Here is a 15,219-nt window from a genome sequence, read left to right on the forward strand (position 1 = left end):
GCTGGCCAGTTATCCGGAGGCATCATCTCAGCACTGGCTCCCTCTGTGTGAGACCCTCCACTGGACTATCTCAGTCAGTGAGTTTACCAGGAGTCTATGCCTAACATTCCATTTGCCAAATTAACATCTGAGGCAAAGAAAATTTCACTGAATGGAAGGAACCTCACAACTACTGGTAGAGACTGTTGGCAGGCTGTCTGGTCTGCACATTAGACATTTTTGATGCTTAATAATACTCTTTTGAACTCATTTGAGCTAATGCAAACTCATTTAAGCTGGATCAGGGCCATAGAAAAGAGAGTGATTAAAGATAAAGGCATGGAAGAGATTCATGAACAACAGGAAGAGCAACTGGAAACAGGAAAAGGGAAAATGCCGAGTTACCCTTCACTTTCCTCTAGGTATATAATACTGAGTGAACACAGGTCAAGTGTTTCTGTCTTGATTTTGAAAACGAAACCCCTGCACCACCAGGGGCAATGACACAAAAGGAGATGGGAGCATGACAGTAAATCCATAGGGGGATTAAAAGTGTTGTAAGTAAGCAATTTCAATTCATTGCTATCATGTAACTGCTCTCAGTTTTCCCAAATGTCTGCTGTGCTCTGAACCATTTCACATTTTCTGAAAGAAAATCTAAAGCCAGAGTTACCAAGGAAGAAATTATCATTGCTTCTATGTATGGGAGCAGAGTGCAACACTTGACTTTTTCAGGTGAAAGGGCTCTGATGAGGCAACCGTCAGTAATCCAGGGGAGCTGTTGCTGTTTAGTTTTCATTACAGGAATGCTGCTGCACTGCTCGCACCCGGGCGAACGAAGCCTCACAAAGTCTGCCAGCCGGCGGGAAGGCTCCCTGGGACAGTCGATCACGGCCCGCCCGCAGCCCTCCTCCCTGCCTCCCTCGGGGGACATCCCCCTTGGCCGTGCTCCCAAAGCGAGCCTCCCGCCTGGCACGGCTCACGCTTCCCTCCACAGGGTCTCGCCCCCGGGCAGTGGGCGCTGTGCCACTGGGTCCCGCCCCACCTCCCGCAGCCCGCGGGACGACCTTGCGGGCAGCCCAAGAGCGGGCTGCGGGCCAGCAGGGTCGACCTATCGGCGGCCCGGGTGGGGAGGCCGCCACACGCCGCACCAGCGGCCTCTGCCGGGCGGGCCCGGGTATTGGCCTGCCCTGCGCTGCCGGGAAAGTGAAGCGAAGGGGAAGGGAAGCGGAAAGGGAAAAGGGGGGGAAGGGGGAAAAAGAGGGAAGGGGGGAAAAAGGAAAGGAAAAAGGAAAGGAAAAAGGAAAGGAAAAAGGAAAGGAAAAAGGAAAGGAAAAAGGAATGGAAAAAGGAATGGAAAAAGGAATGGAAAGGAGGGAGGGAGGGAGGGAGGGAGGGAGGGAGGGAGGGAGGGAGGGAGGGAGGGAGGGAGGGAGGGAGGGAGGGAGGGAGGGAGGGAGGGAGGGAGGGAGGGAGGGAGGGAGGGAGGGAGGGAGGGAGGGAGGGAGGGAGAGAGGGAGCGGGGCAGCCGGCAGAGCGGCCGGGAGCGGAGCGGAGCAGCGCAACGCAGCGCAGCGCAGCGCAGCACTCCACTCCTCCCCGCCCGCTCAGTCTCCCCCTACCTTTCGGCCACCGAGCGCCACCGCCAGGGCGCAGCGAGGCGGCACACTGAGCATGCGTGCGCTCTGACGGGGGGCCTGGAAGGAGCGGTGCGGGCAAGCCCATTCTTGAGGGGAGGTAAGGGCCCGTCAGGGACTGGTACGAGCTGAAAACCGGAGCGCTGAGACAGTTTTCTCCCCTCTTTTTGGTAGCGCCTAGAGCACGGTGGCGGTGAGCGGCTGGGGAGGGCGGGGCCGCTCAGTGCAGCAGCGGGTTGGGAGCTGCTCCCGGAGTTTCGTGGAGTCGCGGACCGGTCCCAGGGACCGCCATGAGGCACCTGCCGTACTTCTGTCGCGGGGAGGTGGTGAAGGGCTTCGGCAGGGGCTCCAAGGAGCTGGGCATCCCCACCGGTGAGACGGGTGCGCGGGACGCCTCCTGTAGAGGCCGCCGCGTTCGGCCCGGCCTTGGCCGCTCTGCGCGGGGCTGGGGGCCCGCACCGGGTCCCTGTTCCGGCACTGCGGAGTGGCCGGAGGGCATCTACCGCTGCGGCCGGCGTCAGGCCCGGGGGTCTCTCGGCCTCCTGAGCGGAGCGGGGCCGTGGTCCCGCCGGGGTGCCCCTCCGGCGGGGCTCGGGCGTCTGGCGAGCGGCGGTGTGAGAGCGGTGGCGGGGAACCGGGCGGGGGACCGGCTGTCCTGCACGGCTGCGGCGTTGGCATGACATGCTCTTCCCATGAATAGGCTTGGCTTCTTCCGTCTTAGCATTTTTGTTTGTTTATTTATTTATTTATTTTACGTTGCTTAGAGTCTTGGGCCACTTTTGTGAGGTTTTTTTTGGTTTTTTGGTTTTTTTTTTTTTGTTGTTGTTGTTTTATTTCCATTTTGCTAAGCTTTTGGTTTTGCTTTTTTTTTTTTTTTTTTTTTTTTTTTTTTTGCTTGTTTGTTTTTTCTGTTTGGTGTTTTGTTTTTTTTTTTTTTTTTTTTGTCAGTCTTTTTATTTTGTCCGTTTAATCATCTAGTGGTTGTCATGGTGGTGTACAGGATGCAGATAAGGAATCACATGCACGCAGTTGTGGTGTGGCAGCCTGGGAAATATCCGTTCATACTAAACCTCAGATTAGAACAAGAAGGGGAGTAGGCTTTGGGAATAGTACAAGGGGAATAATGCAGAGGTTAAAAAAATAGATCAAGTGGACTTGGCCTACGAATAAATGTATTTTCCTACTGCTCTTCTGTTTCAGTTGCCTAAATACAGACAGGAGTGTAAGTCAAGTGAATTTTGTGTGTGACTTGTCTTAAACAACCGCTGAAGTCAACAGTCTTGTTGCACCACTCCTAGCAGACAAGGGAGCTTTGTAAAGGCCAGTCTCGAGGTGCTGTATTTCTGACACCTCTTTATATTTTTTTTTTTCCTTCTGTTTTGTTTTGTGGTGGTGTTTGGGACTTTTTTGGTGCAAATGATGTATTGCTATCACGTAATAGGGAAGTTACTACTGCTTGTGAACTTGTGTAAAAACAAAAAATATCAGTGACCATACAGTCTTTCAGAGGCCTACTTACATAGGAGGCAGAAGTATGATACTGATCTTGAAAGGAAGGTTCAGTCAGAAGGGCATTTATTTTACTGTAGATATGCAGTTTTCAAATAAAATCCCAGAAATCCACAGATGACAGTGAAAGGCAACTTGCACAAAATTGACAGATCACTAAATTATAACTTCCTTTATTTCTGCATATATTGCTTGATATGTATATGTATTTCATTACTATTTACTATCATTAATTATTTTAATAAGAAGTAAATAGTTCTGAGATGCTATTTTACAGTGCAGAAGCAGCTTGATTTTTTCCTCATCTTTCACCATATTAAAGCTGTGAGAGTTATCCTAAGAGTGAAATGTATTCTGACTGGATATAATACGTTTATTATTACTGCAGAAGAAAATGTTGATAACTATAAAATACATAAGAGAATGGGATAACTCTGGTATTACCACAGGGACTGAAGTTTATGAATCTGTTTTTTGTTTTGTTTTTTTTTAATGCTTTGTCATATGTCATGTTGCATCATTCTCATCAGCATCAGTGTTGTGTTTGTAAATAGTATGTAGGCAGAGCTCCACTTTTAAGTGTTTGAAGATTCTGTTGTGTCCTTGACTTGCACGTAGTTACTCACTCTTTTGCACTTTTTAAAATTTTTGCAGCTAACTTTTCTGAGCAAGTAGTCGAAAGCTTTCCATCCGATATCCCTACTGGTATATACTATGGATGGGCCTGTGTTGGAAATGGCGATGTGCATAAAATGGTTTTGAGCATAGGATGGAATCCTTTCTTTAAGAATATTAAGAAATCAGTGGTAAGAATTTTGCCTTGTCTGGGACTTCTATAAATGAGCCTTATTTGAATAATTTGAATAAGAGAAGCAGGTCCATTATTTGGTCCATAAGTAGAATCTAGAAATTTTGTTTGCTCTTAGAAATGAATTTGGTATCCATATCATGTGTCTGTATTCTGAAGATACTCAGTAGCCAGAGTATGTAGCTGTAGGTGAATAAAGATGAATTCCTTCTTCCTATTCTGGCATTGCTTCCATAATGAAGTTTGGACAGTATTTCTGAGCTGGTGGTTGCTTATAGTGCTGGTAGCTAACTAAACATGAGCTTGATAGATGCACTGAATTTACTGGTTGTGAGAAACCTGGCATGAGCTGGCTAATCCACTGTTCTCTGCAATCTATCCGAGTTTCAATTAAGAGGTGGTGTTGGGGCATCTTAATTTGTAATGATTTTCTGTTAATTCTTCTCTTAAATGATGAAATCCATACATGGGGTGCTGTGGCTTGATCATACAGAATTAATATTGTGAAGTGCATAATACTAGGATTTGAGTTAAAATCCTGAGCTGTGACAGCTGTGTTTTTCTTGCTGTCAGTTCCAGGTGCTTTCTGGAGTCTTGCTGAGCTCTGTTGTAAATGTTTTATTTGCACATGAGGTTTGCTTCTGAGGTTCTCACTGTTGGAGAGTCTGTGATGTGGTTGTCTCATGCGATTGTACACTCTGTAAAATTTTTGCAAATTACTTCACTGAGCAAGTACTCAAAAGCTTTCCATCTGATACCTCTGCTGGTATATTCTATGGATGGGCCTATGTTAGAGAGGGAGATGAGCATCAAATGGTTTTGAGCATAAGATGTGATGCTGTCTTTGCCTTCTCTCCTTCTTGAATTTTATCATTCACTTCCCATGTGAACTGGTTATAAAAGCTCTCCCTAAGGCATCTTTTTCATTCAAAATCTTTATAGTTATTTGAATGTGTCAACAATAAAATGCAAAGCTTTGTGATTTGCTGCCTTGGAAATTTTACCTCCAGGACGAGGTGAAGCATTTCTCTGGAATAATGGCTTTCTTATATTTTACATAATCAGAATACTCTTGAGTAATTTTTTTCTTAAGTTCAATGCAAAATACATTTCTCCTTCCTAACATAAGCAAAAGCCTTAGCCTTTTATTCTTGCTTTATATACTCTGAACTAAATTTCCCTATTATTGGTATATATTCAGGAGAATTAGTGCTATTATTAGCTTTAACCTACAGTAAGGCAAATAAGCTCCAAGTTAACATAAATGCCGAATTCTTTTTCTTCCTTTAGGAAACGCACATTATCCACACCTTCAAAGAAGACTTCTATGGAGAAATTCTTAGTATAGTCATAACTGGATATATTCGACCAGAAAAAAACTTTGATTCCTTAGGTCAGTATTGCAGATTTCCCTGAAACTAGTCTCTTCTTTTATTCATGCAAGTACTGTGTCTTTACTGTCTCTCTATTATGTGAGGTTTTGTTTGTTAACTGTTGAAATTTCAGTACAATGTTTGCATAACCTAAATGAACAAGTTAGTTTAATAAAAATTAAAAAAAAAACAAACCAACAAACAAAAAAACCCACAACCTCAAACAAAAAGCATTGTAAGATGTGTTGTTATGTTTTCATATTGCACAGATATTTTGCAAGATGCGTTGGTATGGTTTTGTATTGCACAGATATTTTTATTATTTTGTCACTTGTTTGAAGAGTAATCTGAAAATCATGGGCTTCTCATAAAAGCATCAGCCTAGTCTGTTCATTTCTTTTTACAAAGGGGCTCTGTTAGATTGAAACACTTCATGAAACTGTTGCCAAAATGTCTTTTGTAACAGAGAGAGAGAAGAGTGTAGGATGAAAAATGCAACTCTCATGTTAAAAAGCCCACAACATTTTTAAAAAAAGGAGTTTTGCCTTTTAAACTTCATGATAGTAATTATACTACCATGACTGTTGGCTGGTGTTTTGTGGTACACCTTATTTTCACTTGCTGTTGTGTTCAGATTTCAGCTCTTAAATGTCCCTATTCTTATCTGTTTCAGAGGCCCTCATTTCAGCAATTCAGGAAGACATTCAAGAAGCGAAAAGGCAGCTAGATTTACCAGAACACCTTAAACTCAAAGGAGATAACTTCTTTCATCTTCCAGAAGGCAAAATGAACAACCACTGAGAAAATCTATACTGTTGGGGTTTTTTGGGGGGTTGGTTTTTTTTTTTTTTTTTCCTTCTCACCTGTCATGGAGCTTTTACATTTGCACTGCTTTCATAGTTACTCTGTTGTCTTATACCTATTTAGGAAGCCAAAGTTGGAACCAGCATTATAATGTTGTAGTGTCACAAACAGGATTATGTCAGTTTCCTAGTGTTAATTCAGGAGGCTGGTTTAGGTTCTTACAGTTGAATTGTGTATTCTGAAGTTACCAGTTGCTCAGAGATCTGATGTGACTACATGCAGAAGATTACCAAAGGTAATGGTTATGTCTTCTGACCCTAAGGTATAGATAGTTCACTCGAGGAAGAATGTTGTTTTTTAACATACAGAATGTTATTTCAATGTCTTTTCCTATTTTTGTTTTTCTTAATCTGGGTTTCAGCTAGTTCCTTGGAAAATTTTGCTATTGATTGAGTCAGAAATTTCCTCTGTTGCAGGAACCCAATGACAGGATAATAATGATGAGGAATTTTTTAGAGCATATTTTTTTATGTGCTATATATCCGTCATGGTTGAAGCTGTCGTTTCAATTGAAATTATTTATTTTGACTATATGAAACAGGGAAATCACTTTTGCTCATTGACTTACTGTCATCTGAGATACACTTCTACATAGTTGACTGTACATATGACAAAACATGTCCTGTGTAGCTTACTTTTGAGGAAGTGTTTCACTGAAATTCAGGAGCTAAATGACAGTGAGAATGCTGATAACTTAATGGCTCAGGAATAAAGATGCAGAAATGGCATAACAAGACTTCTGCTCTCTAGGACTTGAGAGAAAAGAGGTGAAGGAAGGCAACCTTGCGTTTTGTCTGCTGCTGGCATTTTATCATAGGAAAAGGTGGAGAACCTCAAGTTATTTACTGTCAGTAAAATGTCTGACTTGAAGCTTGACATTGGTCTAGGGCACAGAAGAATCTGATCAACTCTGCACAAAGTGCAGATAAGATCCAAGGTTTTGGCTGACCGAGTAGATCAACATGCAGATGACAGCCTTTGGGGACTCATGAAATAAATCAGCACTATAGCAGGGATTGTGTTTTGGATGTGATGTGGCTGGAATATTTTTCTGAAATTCTTCAGGTATGGTTCAACTGTAGTTCTGTGTCTGAAATAGTATGTACAATTTGGAATACACAGTTTATGTAGTGCAATTTTATTAATTTACTCCTTGCCCGTAGTGTTTGAATCCTGCATTTCACACTAGGGTTTAAGAGAGCTTTAACAAGGTAGGTATCTGGGTCTTTGTGGCAGTTGCTGCTAGGTTAGTTCCACTTCCTATTGTTTCAACTTTCAGCCAATATAAGGGGATATTATTAGGGCAGAGTTCTTGAGCAAATTAAGGACTTGGCTTTACTCTGTAGGACTTGATTTCATTTAAATTAATCGTTTTAAACTAATTTATGTTTAAATGTTTTTAAATATATTGTCCACCAGTGCTGTGCCACAGTCTTGTGCTTTAAGAGCACCTGGTCTGCCAGCTGGTTTAAATTTGCAGCTGGGTCACTGTTACTACATTATATATAGATAATGACAGAAGTCTGTGGTGAATTTTACAAAGAAATCTCCCCACCAGATGATGCGACTTCCTAGATGCTGGTCCCAGTTACAGACATAGACAAAAGTTAAAGCACAATATCACTATTAAAGAGAGAGAAAGGAGATAGATGAGAACACAACAGGCATAAAGCAGGGGGACCAGGCTTCATATTTGCAATCGTCTGGGGACAGGCGGTATTGTAGAACCTTCTGCACTAGTTCCCCCCAGAGCATCTGATGATTTAGGGTCTTTCTCTCAGATACTTACAGGAGAAATCTGATAATTTTCAATGGGGGCTTTCCAAGCATAGCATTCAGTGCACGTTCAAACTTCAGTGGCCTTTGTGGTCAGCTAAAGCAGTTGTCTTCTGCAGTGCACAGGGTGCAGTGGCTCTGCAAGAGGCAGAGCGCTTGGACTAGACCATGCTGGAGGGTCACAGTGACAGGCAGGCTTTGGCAACAGCAGTAAAAGTGTCTAAAGCCTCACAGGCCAAAGCCCAGTGTTGCCCTGTATTATATGCTGTTGATAGCTGAGACAGATAGATAAAATAAGGAATTGGTGGGCGATCACAGAAAGTTGGGAGCTGGAAGGGACCTCAAAAGATCGAGGCCAACCCCCCTGCCAGAGCAGGGTCACCTGCAGGAGGTCATGTAGGAACACATGCAGGTGGGTTTTGAATGTCTCTAGAGAAGGAGGCCCCACAACAACCTCCCTGGGCAGCCTGTTTCAGTGCCCTGTCACCCTCACAGTAAAAAAAAAAAAAAAATTCCTCATGTTTATATGAACCTTCTGTGCTCAAGCTTATATCCGTTGCCTCTTGTCCTGTTGTTGGGCATAACTGAGAAGAGCCTGGCACCATCCTCCTGGTTCCCTCCCTTTATGTATTTATCAATACTAATGAGATCACCCCTCATGGTCCTCCAAGCTGGAGACCCAGCTCCCTCAGCCTTTAAAGTAGTCAACATATACTTAGCAGCATTTAGATATACTATATTTTAAAGGAGGAAAAAAAAAATTCAGTAGACTTCTACTATATAACATGATGAAAACTGTATTTCTAAAAAGTTTTTAAGAGAACTGTCTTGCAAGGATGACAGTTGGATTTATATTTAAAATGGATGGGTAAGGGAGTTGGCTTTTTCCAAAGGTTTGAGGCATTCTTGAGATTGTAATAGTGTCCAAATCTTGTGTTTTCATTTAAAAAAAAAAGAATTGTCAGGAATGTATTTAAAGCATAGGTTATTGTTTGTTGTGATACAGTAGCTACTCATAACTGTCTTTAAAATTATTTTTTGTTGTAATTTAATGTGTCTGTTGTGAAAACCATTGTGCCTTAAGCAGGATATCTGAACAATATTATTCTGTATCTGTTGATAAATGCTACTGTAAAAAATTCAATTCACTGTTCGATTATAAAACCACTGTGCTATCAATAGAAGGGTGGCAAAGAGGAAACTTGAAAAACTTTTACTCTTAGATCTTAGCTGAGGTATGATGTATGGATACACTGAACTAATAAACTGCTCTTCATGTGTTTTGTCTTAACAAACATTAGAAAAATATATTACATTCATTTGGCTGAGTGTACCTGTCCACATTTAAAATAAAATGTTATATATCAACTATTTAATTTCAATACGCTATTCCTAGCACAGTATGAACTTTATGGAGGGTTATATTTTTGTATTGCATACAAATAACTTTATTTCTGTTGATGTCGCTGCACTGTACCATTAATAAAGGAATTGTAATTGACAAAGTTGATTCTACTTGTTGTAAATATCCATTCTTTGCCATGCCTAGCAAAGTTAGTTGTCGTGGTCTTACACAGAGCTCTGTGAGGCTGACTCCCTAAAAAGCTAGACTGGCAGAGAAGCATAGTGAAATGTTGTTCAGGCCTCCTACAGCATCTGAAAACTGTCCCTGCTCTGGGGATTTTAATCAGAACTTGAGGGAGCTACAGCCTTAGGATTCACAGCCTGAAAACAGCCATTTATTTTTACACTTGCTTCAAACATTTTTCAAAATGGCTTGTTTCTTACAGCATTCAGGTGGAAGAAGTTGCACTCTCCTGTTTTCTGCTCCAGTTGTTAAGTCTTCATCTAGGTCAGGACAAAGATTTATCTGAATCCCGTAACTTTAAACACATTGTTGTGTGTCTTGGCCTCTTTTGGGAAAAAAGCTTCTCTCACACTTTCACTCTTGGCAATTGTTTATATGTAGACTTTTTATAACCTCTGCCTAGCATCACTGAAGTTACATCAAGAAATAATGTAGTGCAGTGGTATATACATGGTAAGGATTGCTTATTTATGTTACATGCAGTGGACTCTTTAGTGTAGACTGGCATCCCCCAGAAATCATTCTTTTAACAGCAGTCCCCATTCTAGAGGTCTGGATTTGAGGGGGAGAGAAATTCACAAGCACCTAAGTTGTCCAGGGCTTTTCTTTAATGCTTGGTAGTATGATTTCCAAGCATTTAGATGAAATAAAAAAGTACAGGATTGCCTCCAGATGTCTTTTGTAATTAATATGCATTACATAGAGGTACAACCTTTTTTCGACAAATGGTTATGTTTTTTTGAAGGGAGGAGGAAGATATTAAAAAAACAAACAAGCAAACAAACAAGCAAAAAAAATACATTTCTAACAGTCACAATTCTTACCTAATTAGGTGCATAACTGAAGATAATGATCTCTATCCTGATCTGTAATGGTTGGTAAGTAATTTGGCCTTCTTGTTTATGGCTCAGACAATAGCCAGGTGATTGGGTTTGCAGTTACTTTGCTTCCACATTGCTAAAATTTGCTGATGCACGAGGAAGGTGCAATTTAGTGCAATCAAGTAGTACCCTCAGAGTTGTATTTGGCATTTTTATTTCCTAATGGTGAGAAATTAGGAGAAGAAGTTAGGTTTTCATATATGGACCAGGGAAAAGCAAGAAAATTTGCATCTGAAGGTGATGTTAAGGGACAAGGAAGAGAAGACAGGATAAAGCAAAATATCTGTGTGGGGGTTTGGTTATGGGATATAGCAGTGAGAAAGGATGGAGCAGTTCAAGAATAAAACTGTGGAAGAACACTTTAACATAATGTAGGAAAGTAGTGTAGGAAAAAGGAAACTTCTTGTGTACATGCCAAGTAAATAATATAAATGACAAACAATAAAACAACATTTATTTCATTTTTTAATACTCAATGTGTAATAAGAAAGAATGGCAAAGAATAAACACATTGGTTTGTTGGTTAAAGAGGTCTGCCTCCTGCTTAAACTTGCTCTGAAAAGGGACAATTGAAAAAAAGTTGTAATTGCCTATTTCACATTAATTACCTTCCCTTGTCTTCACAATTAATGAGTTCTCAGGAGACTTGTTAAAATTGTTTTTTCGACATGTATTAGAAAACTCCCTAAATATTGCTAAGCAACAGGAAAGGGTCAATTAAAGTCAGAACATAAGGCAGTTACTTGGAAAGAGCAGAAGTTACATGTGTGTATGAAGTGTACTACTTTGTTTTTAATCTAAAATCTACAGATTTATCTAGTTCACTGCAAATATGTATGTCCGTCCAGAATTTTCAGCCCTCTGTTTTTCGATTGCAAAGTGATGGCATATATATCTATCTGTAAGTTCTTAAGAAGATATTATGGTATTTTGTATTAAACTGATTCAGCAATTGAAATGGGCTTTTAAACACTGATTCCTTTCCTAGCATCTCTGGTATTACCATATACTTACTAAGCAGAAAAAAGAATGAATCAAAACAGGAAAAATTCTTAGCCTTTGTGTTCTGAAGTCTTTTTGGACCCTTGTCATGTCTTCATCAGGTTGTGTGTTTGGTTATTCCTCAAAATTCAGGCTTGGAACCATACTGTTTTTTTAGGTTGTAGAGTAGATGAAAAATCTGTGGCTAACACAGGGCAGCTCTATTCATCTGAAAGAAATGTACCTTTCCTTTCCTCCCCCATATAGATAATGCAAATACACACTTCTGAAATAGCTGTCATTTGTGCAGAGAATGTGAAATGAGTCGAAACCCATTTGAAATGCTTCTGTGATAACTTACATAATTGTTCTTTATAGTTTGAAATTCTAACCTCAGTCTTGTAGTGGTCACACAAGGCCTGGAGACAACTGCATGGCATACTGAAAAAATGTAGTCTGATTTAGGAACTAACCATGGGGGATGGGAGGAGGAAACCTGGTCCTTAGTGGTCTTAAGCTGTAACTCCTACAATGTGCTTTCCTTCACTTCCTTTCTAGCAAAACTTCAAGAACAAAGCCATGGAAGAGAAAAATTTTCCCTATATACATTTTCTTCACTGGAAAGGGAAAGAATAAAGACCACTGGTAGCCTACACTTCACTTTGAAATCAAATTACTGGGTTACATGAGAGGTGAATGGGTGGTAAAACTGCAGGAGATGTGAACCTGCATGATCATTTTGAAAGAGCATTATTAATGATAGACTAATGAGATGTAGTTGCCTAGGAGAAAGAAAAAAACAACTAGCTGAAGAAGAGCTTAGGGCTTGGAAAGATTCATGGGTAAATGAAAACAGCGAAAAAGCATTGGTTTTGTGGGATCTAAGGATTTGTAAATTTTAACATCTGAAGAGCCAAATTTCTTTAGCTTTCTTCAGGACTGTAAAAAGCATAGACATAGTAAAATAGAAAATAGTATTTCAGATTTTTTATGTTGTGTTCTGTGTGTGCTTATAATTGGTTCCCTGTTTTCTATGAACTTTCTTTAGAGACGTCAGTGTCTAATGAACAATTCCCTCTGAGTGAGTAGCTCTTGGACAAATGGACTTTTATAAAGTTTATGGTTCTTCTTGGGCTCCCTGTGCACTCTCAGCAGGCAGCTCTAATTGAAAACATTATAAAATTAATATGGCTCTCTAGGTCTTTATTTGCCATATCCTTGACCACTATCTTTAAACCGTGACTTCAAAAAACAGGTTTCTTTCACAATTCCCTTCCTCATACCCTCCTAATGCCCATCACTTGGCTGTTGCTCTCTCAAGAACACCCCTTCAAGTAAATTATCTGCCATCTTGTAAAACATGGACATTTTCACCCTACCCATACTGCACAGAATCAAGCAATCTTCCTGATGCCTCTTGGGAGCAGGCATCTTACCCACGCTCTTGTCTGAATCCTGCCTTCCTGCCCACTGCTTTCATGGGAGGGAAGGAAATACCAGTACTGCTTCTCTTCTGAAGCTGCTGAACTCAAAACACAGTTGAAATGTTATGCCCAAACCAAAGAAAAGAATCTCTGAAGAGGATTGCAATTTGAAAAGAATTCAGAGCTCTCAACTTTTTGGATGTATAAGTAGAATTGTGGTTTTGTTCCAGTCTTACTTGCTCTAATGGAGATTATTTTAAGAAACAGATTTTTTTAAATAAATGCTTGTTTGGTTTTTGGAGGTTTTTTTGAATTTATTTGTCTGTGTGTGTTTTCAGTTTCGTTTTTTTAACCATGCAAGATTGCTTTATATACAAAAATTTCATAAAGTGTTGATGGTGTTAGCTTAAGAGCCCATAAGCAAAAAGCTTTCTACATCCTTTTCTTGCAGGGATTTCAGGCTGTTCAGGTCTACCTTTGATTAAGCCTTTGAAATTTGATAGGCATCAGGTTATATAAACCACTAATGGCCATAAAGCATAATGATCCAAAGAACGGTAGGAGAGCAGGATATAACAAATAGTATTTTGAAATAACAGCCTTTGAATTAATTTTTGGTTTGCACTTCCCTTGTTTTTTTTTTACTGGGGGTTATGCATGTAAAGAAATTAGCCGAAACTATTACTGAAGTCTGTGTTGAAAGGGACTTTGATCTTCATGAGAGAGTCTTTGTAAAAAAATAAATAGCAAGAAGATAAAGTTAAACCGAGCAGGATTTAACTACGGCTGAAGAAAGCAGTTTCAAAAGCACTAAGAACCTTGCAAATAAAAATCTTTTTAAAAGTGGAGATCTTGCCGTGTTCTGTGTAATCTTTGCTCCTTTAGGAGTTTGTTGTTCCCTGTAATATTTGCCCATCACCCCCAGGGGGCAATGCACACAACCCATTGGGCTCTGCTACCGGAGGGGAACCTCAGCCTTCACTTTCCCAGTCAGGTATAAAATGCTATAGAGCCCCAACTTGAATACTATGGCCTACAGAAGAGGTGGAATTAGACTTTACACTTCTAAAGACAAACAAAAAAACAAATAAATAAAGTTTGCATCACCCCCATCCTTTCTGAGAACATTTGACATGAAAAAGATTTTGCTACAGAATCTGCTGCAGGGTATTTCCAGTAATTTAACCACAGCTGTCCTAACTACAACCTTGTAAAGCTGCCTAGAAAATTGATCATGAAAAGGCAAAATGTTTAACCTTGGCCTTTGAACTGGTTCTAAGTATAAACAGCAAATGAGTGGGTTTAGCCATAAAAAAAAACCTCTTTCACTTGTCAGTTAAAACTTCACTCAGGATAGTATGACAGATTATGTTGCAACTAATTAATTAATTAGAGAGTTGCCTTTTTTTTGTGGGAAGACTTTTGGACGTTTCATCCCTCTGTTCTGGTCTCTTGTTCCTTGTGTAGGTACAAGTCTCAAAACAGGACAAGAAAGTTCATGGCTCGCTGTTGAAATGTTTTGGTTTATTTCTCTCTGACACAATGTCTGCCTTTCTGTACTTGAGGATCCTAATAAGTCTGTGTTTAAAATTTTCAGTCTGTAGATCTTCTGGTTGCAAATGAAACATGTAAACATAAAAGTCAAATGCATGATGCTTCTGATTCTGAAGTGATTCTACTAAAACCATGGATCAGAAAAAAGTATAAACTACCTAGATTTTAAAAATGGGGCATTGATTCTAGAAAAATACAGTCTATATTGTTATTAAACTGTTCTGGATTTTTAAAGGCAAAAACTTAAGACATTTTCAGACCTACAGAGCTGTTTTCATTATTATTTGTATGGGGTGGGTTTTGGTTGTTTTTTGTTTGTTTGTCTGGTTGGTTGGTCTTTTTGGTGGTGTTTTTTATGTTTTTTTTCACACTCCTCCCCAGACTGAAATGCTTTCTATTTAAAACTCCTATTCAGGTCAGGCTCTGATTCAACATCTTGCTTCTCTATCAGAATGAGTAACAACTCTGACATGTATCCAGGTCATTCTCCCTTGTTTCTTTCTAGAAATTGAGAAACATCACATCATTCCATTTGTTGAAGGCATTGTTACAGAATTTTTTCATACAGTTGTTTTTTTAGATATCTCTGTGTAAAATAGAAAGCAAGTAACATGGAAACACAGAACATGTAATATAATGCAATTCTGACCGGGAAAAATTGTATTCCCAGTCCAAAATTCTGCCCAGATTTCCTGTGTTAATCTCATTTTGGGTGTAATGCACCTTAAATCAGTACTGTTTCTCTAGCTGTGATTGGTTTAGGACTCTGCTGAGGTATAGCATGGTCTGAGCATAGCTATTTGCATTGCAAATTGTAGGGCTGTTGTGGATTTTTTTTTTCCTAT

General features: G+C 40.2%; 1 protein-coding gene across 1 annotated transcript; it reads left to right on the forward strand.

Annotated features, from left to right (window-relative positions):
* The first annotated feature begins 1,803 nt into the window (after window positions 1-1,803).
* On the forward strand, window positions 1,804-7,597 carry RFK (riboflavin kinase). The gene is made up of 4 exons (XM_071730175.1): window positions 1,804-1,988; window positions 3,780-3,931; window positions 5,224-5,326; window positions 5,980-7,597. The coding sequence occupies exons 1-4, from the start codon at window positions 1,907-1,909 to the stop codon at window positions 6,105-6,107; spliced, it is 465 nt and encodes a 154-aa protein (XP_071586276.1). The 5' UTR covers window positions 1,804-1,906; the 3' UTR covers window positions 6,108-7,597.
* Window positions 7,598-15,219: the final 7,622 nt, after the last annotated feature.

The sequence above is a fragment of the Heliangelus exortis genome, chromosome Z (assembly GCF_036169615.1).
Source record: "Heliangelus exortis chromosome Z, bHelExo1.hap1, whole genome shotgun sequence".
Taxonomy (NCBI): domain Eukaryota; kingdom Metazoa; phylum Chordata; class Aves; order Apodiformes; family Trochilidae; genus Heliangelus; species Heliangelus exortis.

Excerpts from the sequence above, each read along its gene's own strand:
- RFK (XM_071730175.1), top strand. The coding sequence starts at position 1,907 with ATGAGGCACCTGCCGTACTTCTGTCGCGGGGAGGTGGTGAAGGGCTTC. Across the intron at positions 1,989-3,779 it reads GGAGCTGGGCATCCCCACCG|CTAACTTTTCTGAGCAAGTA; the intron begins GTGAGACGGGTG and ends AAATTTTTGCAG. Across the intron at positions 3,932-5,223 it reads AGAATATTAAGAAATCAGTG|GAAACGCACATTATCCACAC; the intron begins GTAAGAATTTTG and ends TTCTTCCTTTAG.